The sequence below is a fragment of the Zonotrichia albicollis genome, chromosome 1 (genome assembly GCF_047830755.1).
Source record: "Zonotrichia albicollis isolate bZonAlb1 chromosome 1, bZonAlb1.hap1, whole genome shotgun sequence".
NCBI classification, from domain to species: domain Eukaryota; kingdom Metazoa; phylum Chordata; class Aves; order Passeriformes; family Passerellidae; genus Zonotrichia; species Zonotrichia albicollis.
This window is the reverse complement of record NC_133819.1, coordinates 42,979,675-42,992,549: the sequence shown is the minus strand read 5'-3', so window position 1 is coordinate 42,992,549 and position 12,875 is coordinate 42,979,675. Positions and strand designations below refer to the sequence as shown.

General features: G+C 40.6%; 2 protein-coding genes across 7 annotated transcripts in view; one reads left to right on the top strand and one right to left on the bottom strand.

The window, feature by feature from the left end:
- Nucleotides 1-3,151: 3,151 nt before the first annotated feature.
- Nucleotides 3,152-12,408, bottom strand: METTL6 (methyltransferase 6, tRNA N3-cytidine). Of its 6 annotated transcripts, none has more exons than XM_074539443.1 (7): nucleotides 12,269-12,390; nucleotides 11,325-11,504; nucleotides 10,267-10,650; nucleotides 9,439-9,573; nucleotides 8,060-8,230; nucleotides 6,216-6,357; nucleotides 3,152-3,599 (listed from the first exon to the last, which is right to left on the bottom strand). In XM_074539443.1, exons 3-7 carry the CDS (start codon nucleotides 10,546-10,548, stop codon nucleotides 3,451-3,453), a joined length of 879 nt encoding a protein of 292 aa, XP_074395544.1. In that variant the 5' UTR covers nucleotides 10,549-10,650; nucleotides 11,325-11,504; nucleotides 12,269-12,390; the 3' UTR covers nucleotides 3,152-3,450. The 6 variants fall into 6 exon arrangements, with proteins under 6 accessions (XP_074395544.1, XP_074395547.1, XP_074395552.1 ...); XM_074539446.1 differs by having other exon boundaries at nucleotides 12,200-12,276; XM_074539451.1 differs by lacking the exon at nucleotides 12,269-12,390 and adding an exon at nucleotides 12,037-12,185.
- The window catches only part of EAF1 (ELL associated factor 1), a 20,068-nt gene continuing 19,545 nt past the window's right edge, over nucleotides 12,353-12,875 (top strand). Inside the window, exon 1 of the mRNA XM_074539468.1 lies at nucleotides 12,353-12,486. Coding sequence (XP_074395569.1) covers nucleotides 12,384-12,486 — 103 coding nt within the window. The 5' untranslated portion in view covers nucleotides 12,353-12,383. The remainder of the gene's footprint in view (nucleotides 12,487-12,875) is intronic.

The following is a 12,875-nucleotide window of genomic DNA, read 5'->3' as shown; positions in this document are numbered from 1 at the left end:
ACTGCTGCTGCTTACAGCTGCTGGAGTTTCAGGTCTCACTTTTATAGCACTTGGTTTCATAGAAGTGATGCACAATCAACCATGGCTCTAATATTATATTAATTACTTAAATATTCTGCCTTTGGAACCCAAGGAGCTTTCAGACACCTGGAAGATGCACCTGAAATAGCTTTTTAGCTACCAAACGAACCACATAAAACCTGCTGTGACACTATCACCTGAAATGTTTCTTTCTCAGTAGTGCATATTTCTAAGGAAAGGAAGCTTGCCCATCCATACAGTACAGACACAATACCTGTGTGGGTTTCTGTCTAGTCCTAGCTTGTTGTCACACATCAGACTACATCAATCAAATTTGACAGAAGCTGTCCTTTGACAGAAAGGACACACAATGTCAGAGAACTCAGAGACTTCATACTTCTGTAAATTTGATGAAAATAGATGACAGTCAGACCTTACCCATGCCGTCATTAACATCATTCCTTAATACATGATGTCCAGTTCCAGGAGAAGACATCAAAGAATCCCACACTGAAAAGTGGCATTTAGGATTCCCTGACTTCAGGAAAAACCTTAATCCAAGTTCAAACTTTATTAAACATCAGAGAATGTAAGCCCAGGGCACCAAATCATTAAAAAAAAAAGGGTTTTCTCAGTCCCACTACTTCAACAATTATTTTCTTCTTTTCTAAGTATTGCTCAGAACAGGGTGTTGGCATAAAGGAACTTACTACTTATGCTTGCCAAATGTAGCAGCTAGTTCATCTTAAGGGGAACAAAAAGCCAGTCTTCTTCAGACAATTGAGTCACCTCTGCAGTGACTCAATTGTCTCCACTGACTGCAGACAAATCAAAGAACAATCAGGACATGTATTACAATCACAGCACAGTGGCTTGCTTGTGCAAGGTGAGCATGATTCAGTGCATATATGCTTTTTTCAAGTAATTTTAACAACATTATCCCTGATTGCTACATCTCCCCAAGGACAGCTCTACACAGAATGACTTGGGTTGGAAAGGACCTTAAAGAGCATCTAATTCCAATCCCCCTGCCATGGTTGTTCAAAGCCCCATCCAGCCTGGCCTTGAACACTGTCAGAGAAGGAGCACCCCCAACGTCTGTGGGCAACCTCTCTTGGTGCTTCACCACCCTCACAGTAAAGAATTTTTTCCATATATCCAACCTCAATTTCCCCTCTTTCTGAACCAGTAACTCCTTGTCCTATCACTGCAGTTTGGTCAAGTAAGGATACAAGGTACAGGTATTGTTGGCATGAGCTGCTGGTGAGCTTACTTGAGCTGGGGAAAGCTGAAGAGTTGGTGGAGTAGATCCCCTTTAGTCAGCCCTGCAGCAACCACAGGCACCCCATCTAAGCCTCTGTTACTATGTCTCACAGGATGAGGCAAGGATTTCTTAAAGCTGACTCAACTTCCTCAAACTTTACCACAGTTACAAAAATTTGCCATGATTTAAAGTTCACAGAAGCAGAGTCATAGAAACTAAATTAACCTTTCTGACCATTCATCTCAAAATAACATCTGCTTTATGAGAACTATAGCAGAAGATCTTTCTGGCAGGGGCACTAAAGCATGCTACTTCATTTTGCAGGTCTGCCTGGAAATGAGACTGAATGAGATATAATAAAAAAGTTAGAAATATTGCACTCCATTTAACATGCTGCTACACAAAAAAGTGTACACAGAAATATTGAAACTATAGCCACACACAAAAACATGAATTATTGTTCTGGCAATAGTTCAGTGTAAAAAGGAGCTCAGTGGCTGTCTGAGTCTATTAGCTAAGTCTGTTGGGCTGACTCAGGTCATCTGATTAATATTTTTGATTCTTGCCTACATCTCATTTCCTTTTGGGGATGAGCAGTTCATTGCACTTGGATTTCCATGTGATGACAAGCACACAGCCCCATGATAAGGCACCATGCAAGGCATTCCTCCAGTCTCATTTATGTGCTGTGTACTCCAAAAGGAACAAGCCTGCAGTCCTGAAAGGCACTTGGAGTTACAGGCTGCAAGCACCACTAAATATCAACAGAGCTCAGACTACACATAGTCATTGCAAAACTGGCATGATAAAGATGAACATGTGCTGATGAAAGCCACCAAATAATGATAACTCAGATTAGGATAGTGCTGTCACCATTATATCTCTTTTTAGCAATAGCTTTTCATTTACTGTAAGTGTTACTAGATATTTATTACTAGCATGGCAGAAAGAGCTAATGGGTTGCACAGCAGGGGCCAGCAATGCATAAATCTCTGGGATAATATTCTCCATAAAAAAAAGGAGATGACATGTAATAACCCTCCTCAAAGGGTCATTAGGAGAATTGTGAATGATTTAAGCTTTTTTTTTTCTCTGAGGCCAAAGATTTGTGATCTGTTGCAAATTTATTTCTAACCATATCAACTCAATAAGACCTTTGGCAGCTCCAATTTGTTAAAGAAAATTTGACTGGTTAACTTTGTAACATTAAGCTTCAGGCTGGAAAATTATTACTTCTTTTGTTTCATGCACAATACACCCAGTGTTAAGAACCTGGGGAAACAAAATTCATTATTATATCCTATGTCATAAACAGAGGGAAAAAGTCACCTCTGGTCCACATCAGATGTGTATGACTGGGTCATCTAACAACACACAAGTCCAGTGCAATGACAGCTTGAGTCAAACAACCACATACTCTGCCTAGGAAAGAAGCAGCTGACTACACTTCATATCAAAGAAATGCTCCTGACTTGCTGATTTCAGTTTCAAACAAGAAACTGACTCGCAAAACTTCAAATATTTCTGCACATTAAATGAAGAACATCTTAAATTATTTAGGGATAAATACAACCTTATCCACTAACATGCTTCTTTGAGCATGAAATCAGAAAAATTAGGACCTAATCAGATCAATTAGGATCTGCCTTAGAATATAAACATTTGTTTACACATCTAAATGCTGAGTATATTAAAAAGATACCATTATTAAAATATTAAGGCAGCTTACACTATACTGCTCACTGAGTCTGCTTCACTCCTGTATCTGAGAAAGTACACTCAGAAGTCCTACAAATACTGGAAGTAAATGAAATACTATAACTTTAACAAGCCTCAAAAATCACAAGTGACAGGAAACACAGGATACTTATTTAAAAATAATTTTTAATAAAAATGGAAGTTTATTTATATGCTTTACATGATCCTCCAACAATGTGGCACAGGTTTTATTTTAGAAGCAGGAATACAGATGCTCAACAGGTTGCCTGCATCACTTAACAGTCTTAAGGTTGAATTAGAAATAGAATTCATGTTTTGTATCCTAGGATGGAAACCAACAAGAGGTACTGGATGCCAACATTTTTGGTTCACCAGAAAGATGAGCACACAGCTTATGTGCTAGTTTCCATTTCAAACAAGCAATGCTGTTGCTGATCAGCAAGAACTCATGTCTCCCTGAAAGGCTTTTGAAACTTGCTTTGAAGAAAAACTCTTGGAACGCGCAAGTCTTCTTTCCTATTCACAGTTTCTCGCTGCACATATTCATTGACCACTTGCTCATATCCCTCAGCCTTGAAAAGCTGAGATAAGAACTCTGAAAGAGAATAAAAAAAAAAAAGAAGATGAAATATTATGTTTAAGCTATTTTTAAAACACTAGACAGCATTTATATAAGCATATGTTCTTATGTGTTACAGCATGAAAATCATACAGGCCTTCAGATTTCAAGCTGTTCTATGTGGGCAGACTGCTGAATAAAAATCAATAAAGATCTCCTTTGGAAACATCAACCTAAGCAAAACAGCTTGTAAAACTGGGGCTTAAGCTAGCTACTCAGTTGAATTTCCAAAAATTGCCACATCTCTTATTTTTATTAAGCCTTGTCATTCTCATTGTGACTGACACCAGTGCATTTTCCCTTTGTGCAGCTGACCTTCACCAGCTGAATACATCACTTACCACAGATATTTCAAAGGTATTCCAGCTGTGCAGATGGACCTCTGCTCAGGGAAGAATAACATCTTATATCACATGCAATTGCTCAACAGAAAAACTGACAAAATGGCCAAGAGGATATGGTGGTACTAAGACTCCACTAAGTTGAATTGAAAGTATTTTCCATAAACAAAAAAATTTCACTCAGAGCCTATTTCCCTTAAGGAAAGCAGAAGCACCTCACAAACAGAGTGACCTGTGCAGCATGAAGGTCTGCTCATGCTATTGACTTGTCATGTTAATTAAAAATCATAATCTTTCCTTTCCTGCACCTCAGTTCACTTAGGCAGCAATTCCACAGTAAATTCAAGTTGTTCTAAACTTGTGTTACTTGATAGAAAACAAAGACATTCAATTTTTCACTGCTCAGGGGGATTAGCTCGATGAAACAACGATCATGTGGGGGCAGGAAGCACCACCAGAGATGGTGTGTTGAGGAAGATGTGACCACCCACTGTGGTGGCACTGCAGGATTACATCAACCCAAGCCCATCATGGCTGTAAACATGCTGTGTTCATGTAAAATGGGCACCCACACCAATGAAATAGAAATAAACAGCACTCCATTGTGGACCTATTGAAATCTTATTGTAAGGAAGTTCCACATATTTCATAATACAAAACTACAACCATGCATTCCTCCACAAATTTAATATTATTTCAAACAGTAGAAGAATGGAATTTTTTTTTCCCATGGAAGAAGTTTGGTGTTGCCATCTGCCATATTATAAACAAGTATAATTCAAATCACCCCATGCGGCAATAACTTGGTGTACCAAAGTAGTGCTAAAGAAATTAAAAATAGCAAGAGTTGCAACCTCTGTGGAAATGATGGGAGTCATGTCTCCAGTAACAAAAGAACTCTCAAGTATTAAGCAACGTTTATATGAAAATCTGTGAAATGAATGAGATCATAATGATTAAAAATGGGAACAGAGGTGATGTGTGAGACAGTCACAGACCAGCCCAAGGAAAAACAATTGCTGACACAAGCCATATAAAATATATTATCTCTTTTCTCCTTCCTTCCTGTTCCTCATCCCTACCTCAATTCTTTTTGCAAGGGAAATATGCATACTAGCAAGGAACTTCTCATTCAGAAACTATTCTAAAACACAATAAAAATTAGATTTAAAATTCCAGAGATAGGTCAGTCTCTTGTTTGTTCCCTTTAGCATCTATTCTCTTTGTAAGAGCTAATTGTTTAAACAGAACTAAAAATCACTCAATAAATAACAGTTCTAGAAATGCTTCAATGAACTTGTAGCACTGCATTATCTTAAATTTCATCATTGTCCTATGAAGAATAGGGGGAGCTCAGACAAGATTAATGATTTTTATGTATCAGAAGCAATTAGTCAATATGTTATGGCATAAAATATGAATAACATTTACTTGGCTCCAAATCGGTCTCTTCAGCAGCTGTATCTTGCTTTAGACTTAAGAACAAAGTACCCCACATAAATAAATTCACAGCTCTTGTTACACAATGCTTACAAGTGATGGGGAGAGTAGTGAGTTTAGCATGAGGAATTGGGAGTTAGAAGCTATAGCCAAGCTGTAAACCCAATTCATTGTGAGAGTCTAAGCAATTCCTTCGTGTCTCTGTGCTTCAAATTCTCCACCAGTAAACTGCAACAAGTACCCTTCCTCCTAAACCATTATGAGCACTGAACAAAAACTAAATACTGTATCACATGGAGATGGTTTTTTGCATTGTCTTCACTAAAAACCAAACCCTAGAAGACAGTGACCACAGCTAGTCAGTGCTATCCCAGCAGGATTTGTGCACGAGCTTCTCAGTGCCGCAGTCGTGGTTCTGCTTTTAGAAGTCAATACACCTCATCCTGCTCACCTGCACAAAAAAATGACACCAAAAGAACTGCTTACTTGCTTCATGAAGGTGATTAATTTTCTTATTGAACACAGCCCTTTTCCCCTTAGGTAACAAATCTGAATGAAATTCAGCTAATTCAGAAACTCCTGCTCTTGGAGAACTATAGCACACACAACAAGCTTATAAACAAGAAAGTGCTCCATGAAGTTCTGCCAGTCCAAATAACTGCTTCTTCCCAAAAGGATGGTAAATGAAATAAACCACAATTTAACAGTTCATCCACACAAAATAAAACTTCCATGGGCATGTTGGCAGTTTGCTGGAGAAAGTCTGAACAGAAGATGCACAGAAAAGAAAGCACTCTAGAACATGTCTTACCTTGAGTAAAAAAATAAGACCTTGTCCCATCTTGTCTGACATAAAAGTTTTCCCCAAGTTTGCTGCCTGATTTAAACCTGAGCATTGCATGATCATACAGGCCGTAGTCTCGGAACAGGACACACTTGCCTGGTTTTAATACCTGTCACATAATACACACAGGCTTTAATAAACAGATTTAGTCATACATAGGTATATTTATTTGTGTACACATACAGACACAGGTAACTAAGAGAATGTAGACTAACATAGTCAATACAACAGTGAGATAGATATCTATATCTATAAACAGATATACAATTTATTCCCTGTGCCACAAAAAGGTGGTGCAAAAACTGGATTGACTCTTATAAATATTTCCCTATGTATAAAAGACTATAACTAGTTTTAGAATACCTATATGGGTGCTGATCAGCTAAATTAGCAACTTAGCAATTAGCAACACTCTTAAAACACAGAGAAAATAAGAAAATACACAGTTTAACAAAAATTCCCATCAGGGAATTTTTTTCTATTGGCTAGTATCCTGTTCAGCACCTGATTTTGTTTAATGGTTAACAATAAAATTTGCAATATTGTGACATTTCTTTCTTCATGGAAGAAAGAAACATGTTGCAATACGTTGCGAAATAAATAAGAAACCATTTTAGCAAAGTGCAAAATGGATTTTTAACATTGCTTTTTGGTAAAGAAAGGAAGCCATAAGGAGTTTAGAAATTATAAATACATGGTCATTGCTGATTTACCACACTGATTTTAGGTATCTAAATACTTATATGAGGTAAGAACCAATCCTGATTTTGGAAAACAGCTGGAGATATACAAAAAAACCTCCTAATTTTCCTTTTTCAAACTGCTGATAATAAACCAAATAATTATCAGGAAACACAAGACTTATTATACACACATATGCAATAGGAAAAAAATATGTCGATATCTCAGGAAAATTCAGAACAGTCACAGTTCAGGGTGTTTAAATCACCCTTTGGGTGGGCCTGTCCTAGTCTGCCAACTAACAAAGACAGCTGAGAGGGGTGAGTCTCTCTAGATTAATGCTGACTTCTGAACACTCCACTGTTAAATCACCACAGGTCAAATATGTCTCATAATAACAGCAACATCCTAACTGCAGGTCACTGGATCTCTGGAAGTTAATTTTGGCTCACTATCATTCACACCTTATGAACACAGACAGCTCTGCAATATATAAACATTATTCATAGCATACAGCCCAAGTCACAGCTTTAAAATCACAGAGTCAGAGAGTGGCCTGGGATGGCAGGGGCCTGAAAGATCACCTGCTTCCAACCCCCCTGCCATGGACAGGGACAACTTCCACCAGATCAGGTTGCTCAGAGCCCCATCTCTCCTGGCCTTGAACCCTTCCAGAAGGAGGGCATCCACAGCCTCTCTGGGCAACCTGTTCCAGCACCTCCCTAAAGAATTTCTTCCTACCATCTAATCTAAACCCACTCTCAGTTTGAAGCCATTCCCCCTTCCTTGCCACTACATGGTCTTTCTTGTAGAAATCTCTCTCCATAATTCCTGTAAGCCCCTTTCAGGTACATTAAGGCCGTATATTATGTATATTTTTGTTACACTGATGGCATGAATTAGGCCTCAATCCAAACAATCTCACAATACCAGAAGAAAAAAAAAGGAAATTGTAAAACATATTTTAGTCCTGCCTACTCAATGAACTAACAAAATACATCCATGGAATATAATATGAAAAATCACCATTGCAAGAGAGTAATTTTCTCAGATAAAAAATATACTTTTGAGCTAAAAAGAAGGAAAGTGCTTTAAAGTGCTTTAAAGGCCGTAAAATCAGCTGGTTTTACCTTGTAAATGTTCCTCAGGACAAGATGCATTTTGTCAGGATGAATGGCAGAAAGCACAAATATAAGTGTGACAACATCCACGGAATCTGCTGGTATATTGTCTAGAAGATCATCTTTGGTAAGATCACACTGGAACACTTTGCATCTTTCAGTACTATATAAGGCATTTTTCTAGGGACATTAAAAGAACAAGCTTTCACTGAAAATTAGCAGCATTTGTTGCTACAATAAAGTAAAATTCTCGTGAAATTAATCAGTAGAGAGACACAAAACAGAGTGGCAAGATAATATTAACCTCCAACAGGTGGTTACTGCTATCAGAAATTCTTTGCTGCTAAGAAAAGAAGTGAAACTACAACTAGAAGAATAGCCTGTTCCCACAAATTTGAGAAGGAATGTGCATTAAGACAATTCAAAAACATACAATTTCTGTTTTACTCCTGCTTCTACTCTTTAAAGAATACTTAAACTCTATTGAAAGAAATTACATATTACAGGGTGATAAAAGTAAAGCTTTTGAGCTACAGGTAGATTGCAAACAGTTGGGGTTCCTGCCACACAATCTGCAGCTGGGCTGCTCTAGCCCCAGTTTTGCTATGGAAAAAAAAAAAAGAAAACACAATCTTGGCAAAAAAAATAAATTCAGCAAGAGCTGTGGAGGCAGATGCCCTTAAATCATCCAAAACCCAGGGCACAGGCTCAGCCCAACCTCATCTTGGGGTGTAGCCACAGCATCCCAGGGAGCTGCTGTCCTCTTCTGTTTGCCACAGGCATTTTTCTTCCCATCTTTCACATGATAAATGCTGTGTCTTGTGGTTCTTGGTCACAATGCTTTCAGTTAACAGATATATGGAAATTTACCTGTGATTACAAACTTCATAAAGACTTTTAATGTCCAAAGCTCCCACCAGCCCTGCTGCAAGGCTCCACTTTGGACTGCAGTGCCCATAACTAAGTGTAAACATACCTACTCCTAATCAGGTTACAAATCCCTTTAACAATAATTCCCAGCCTTGTTTTTAAGGTTCTCCTTGGGACTCCCTCTATTAAGGGCAAGTTTCCATGACAAACGAAATTTTGTTTTTACTGCACAGTCAGCAGAGACATAGTAGTGCACCCAAAAAAAAAAAACTATCTTCATAAATCATTCAAGTAATACACCATAATGCTCTAATTTGACACTGAAAAGCCAAGTCTGGAGCAATGATTTGGCTTCTTACACAGGATCTCCACAGAAATGCATCAGTCAATTTTTTTGGCAAAGCATATCCCACCCTTCCTACAAAAAGGAAGTCAAGAGAAGTCTGTTGTTACAGTCATTTGCAATTTTAGAAGCTTCTAAAAAACACTCTAAAAGAAGTTCCAAATATCACACCAACCTTCACAAACTCAACAGCTCTAGGAGAGAAATCACAGGCATATGCAAAAATATTCTTATCTTCTTCTAAGAGTGGAAACAAGCAGTTCCCAACCCCGCAGCCTGCTTCCAGAATGGTCAGCTTTTGATCTGCAAACTGGGGAGAGAGCAATACAAGACAAAACATCATTTTTGTTTTCTCATCACATGAACAGAGGCACTGTTCAACCAGTATTTTAAAAGCTATAATCAATTTTAATTATGATTCTTCAAAAAAACTAAAGTAGACAGCCACTGCATAATCTGACATTAAAACCCAGACATCCTGAATTTCCACAAAATTAGAAATCATTTTAGAACATATTAATATTTCTTCAGTCATCTATCTCTTAAGTAATCAACAGACTTGTGCTATTTCTGTCTTTTCTTTCACTCAGCTGTAAGGAACAACAGATGCATCTGACTATTCCCTTTAACTGTGTTCAGCCTGCAGTTCTGGATGCTTTTCTCTAAAGCTGTGTACTGAAGTGCACCAGCCTGCACACACAGAGACAAGCTGTCCACTTTAGGACTCAAAAACCAAATATTCCAGACTGCACTCTCAGCATCCAGGATGCTATGAACAGCACCCCCATCCAGTAAGGGCCAAATATAAACTGGAACTAAACTGATGCATGTGATTCTGAGAAGTTATCTTTTTTATTAGAAGAAAACACTCAGGGCACTGCAAACTTTACATGTGGCAGCTCTTAGCCAAATGGCTTTGCTCTAAGTATTATTAACTCCCCTGGAAACAACTGATTGGAAACAATCAATCCCATCTTTTACAGCAGAACTGTACAGATCTCACCTCACGACATGCCTTTAACTCTTGAAACTCTCTGGTTGTCCAATGTCTGTCCTTGAAGAAGTTGGTGCTGTTTCTTTTGTAAAACAGATCCCAGTTCTTCTGTGCCTCTTTCTCCAGTTTTAGCTGTTTGAACTCAGATACCAAAACCTGATCTTTTGCCAGTTTTTCTGCTTCTTCTGGGCTAAGGACTCGAGCACTATGGCCCTTTTTCTGGAAAGCATCATCTTCAGTAGATGTTGGTACTATATTTAAGCAATTTGCTGACACCTTTTCTTGAAACATCCTAGATTCTTTCACATAAACATGAACACCAAAGACCCAAGGATGATGTTTTTTCTTTAGTGTATGATTCCATCACTTAATTTAGGTCAAATAAGCAAGGATCTAGAAGCAGAATTAAAAATGAGAAATAATTACAGTATGCACTTACCACAACTTTAATGATCTGTCCTACCTGATGGACTTATATGTCACCAGATTTCTCTTAATTTCAGAAAACCTTCATCTAAGCTAAGAAATCTATACAACATCATACTGATGTCAAAGTTAAAGACGATACTTCAGAGTCTCCTGGTCTTCCCTCTGTATTCTAGAAACCCAACAAGAAAAAGCTGGTGCAGCTCTAACATTATTTTCACTAAAAGAGACTTGAGAAGAAAAGCAAAGGCTTTGTTTCTCATTAACCTCACTTTGAACATTTCAGAAAAAGAAAAGGTAATTAAGAACAGATGACATTTAAGAGTCATATCCAAATTAATGAAACAAAGTGTATTCATATTAGCATTTCTCCTTCCTGCTCTCAGCTCTGTGAGAAAAATCTAGTGAAAACAACAGCATTTATAACATATCACCTAAGGAAGGGAACAAAACCAGTACTGTGGCCAAAATGCCCAGAGCTGGCCTGTGCCAGCATTCATCCCACTGCCTCCTCTGAGGATTCCCACTGGTTTTAACAATCACAGGTGGTTTTACTTTCACAAGTTAATAAAAAGACCTTCACACAGGCTGGGAAGGGAATCAAACATTTTCTCTGATGTTAAACTGGTTCTGACACCTGCCTTGTCATAAACATGCAGATCCTGGATGATGGAACATGGCAATCAAATCCTGCATGGCCCAGTAACTCGCAGGGAAGCCCAGGTAGCAAACACACAGCACTCGTGTACACCAGTGCCCGGAGCCAGGCATTGGGGTCAATTTACCAAAAAGGAAATGACAAAACCACAAAAATACACACCCTAAAACAAACAAACAGAGTACTACTTCACTTATGTATTTTATCTTATGATAAAATACGTTCTATGACACATATCATGGATTGCATGTACATGTTATATATGATGCTGTCATGATATATACATTGTTACATCATGACACAAACACAAAATACGGAAGCGTGTAAATGAAGAACTGTCAGAACTTCGTCCATTGTCACAGACACACCCTCTTTTCCTCCAAGAACAGCGCAAGAGGTTACGAAGAGACCCCTTCGAAAGAATGTCTCTTCAAGAAGAGCATATCATCAAAACAAGCAAACAAAAACTTAATTAGCAACATTCTACAGACGCCCATATCCCAGACACGCTTCATTATTTCATCACAGAAGGAGCGCACACGCAAACAACCAAACGCGAGCCGGTCCTTTCAGTGACGCCTCTGCTGCGGTGGGAAGGCAGCGCGATGATAAACTCAGTCGCAACAGCCCATGCTTAGGCTAAAGAGCCTTTTAAAGGTGTTTAATCCAGAGCTAAACCCACAAACATGTAACACCTCCGTGTGATCCTCCGGTCCCCCCACGCGGAACCGGCTTCCCTCCAGCAGCTCCTGCCCCAGCGTAGCCGGGGCTTGGATACCCCGGCAGGGAAGGGAAGGAAAGGCAAGCCCCTCCTGCCCTGCCCTGCCCTACCGAGGGCGGGGAGCGCCGGGCTCCCACCTCCCCCGGGACCCTCCCCGGGGCAGCAGCCCCAGCCCGGCCCCGGGCGCCCGCCTCGCCCCGCCGTACCCGCCGCCAGCCCCGGAGAGGGTTCCCGGAAGGGAAAGCCAAGAATTTCCGGGAGGACGCCGGGCGGCAGCGCACGGAGGAGAGGGAAGGGACCGGCCGGGCCGGGAGCGGGGCCATGAACGGCTCGGCGAACTCGTTGCTGGACAAGGAGGAGCACCCGCTGCAGCTGGGCGAGAGCTTCGAGCGGCGGCCCAAGGCCTCCTTCCACACCATCCGCTGTGAGCGCCTCCCCCGCGGCCGCCTCTTCCTCCCCGCTCGCGTCCCGTCCCCCGGCTGCGCTGCTCCTTCTGCCGCGCCCACCCCGCTGCTCCCCTCGCCCCGCCATCGCGGGGCTCCATCCCCGCTCCGTCCCCACTTTCTTACCCGCTCCCCTCCTGCCCCCTCATCGCCCGTCTCCCCCTTCCCTGCTGTCCCCTTCAGCGCCCTGCTCCCTGCCGTTCCCTGCTGTCCCTCCACACCCGTCTCCCCCTTTCCCGCTCCCTCAGCGTCCGTCTTTCCTCCCCACGAGTGTTTCCCCACAGAGGGGTCCCGCCGGGAGGAAGGGGAAGGTGGATGCTGGCGGGGAGGGGGTTTGAGCGAGGCAGGCCATGGCGAAGGAACAGCTTTA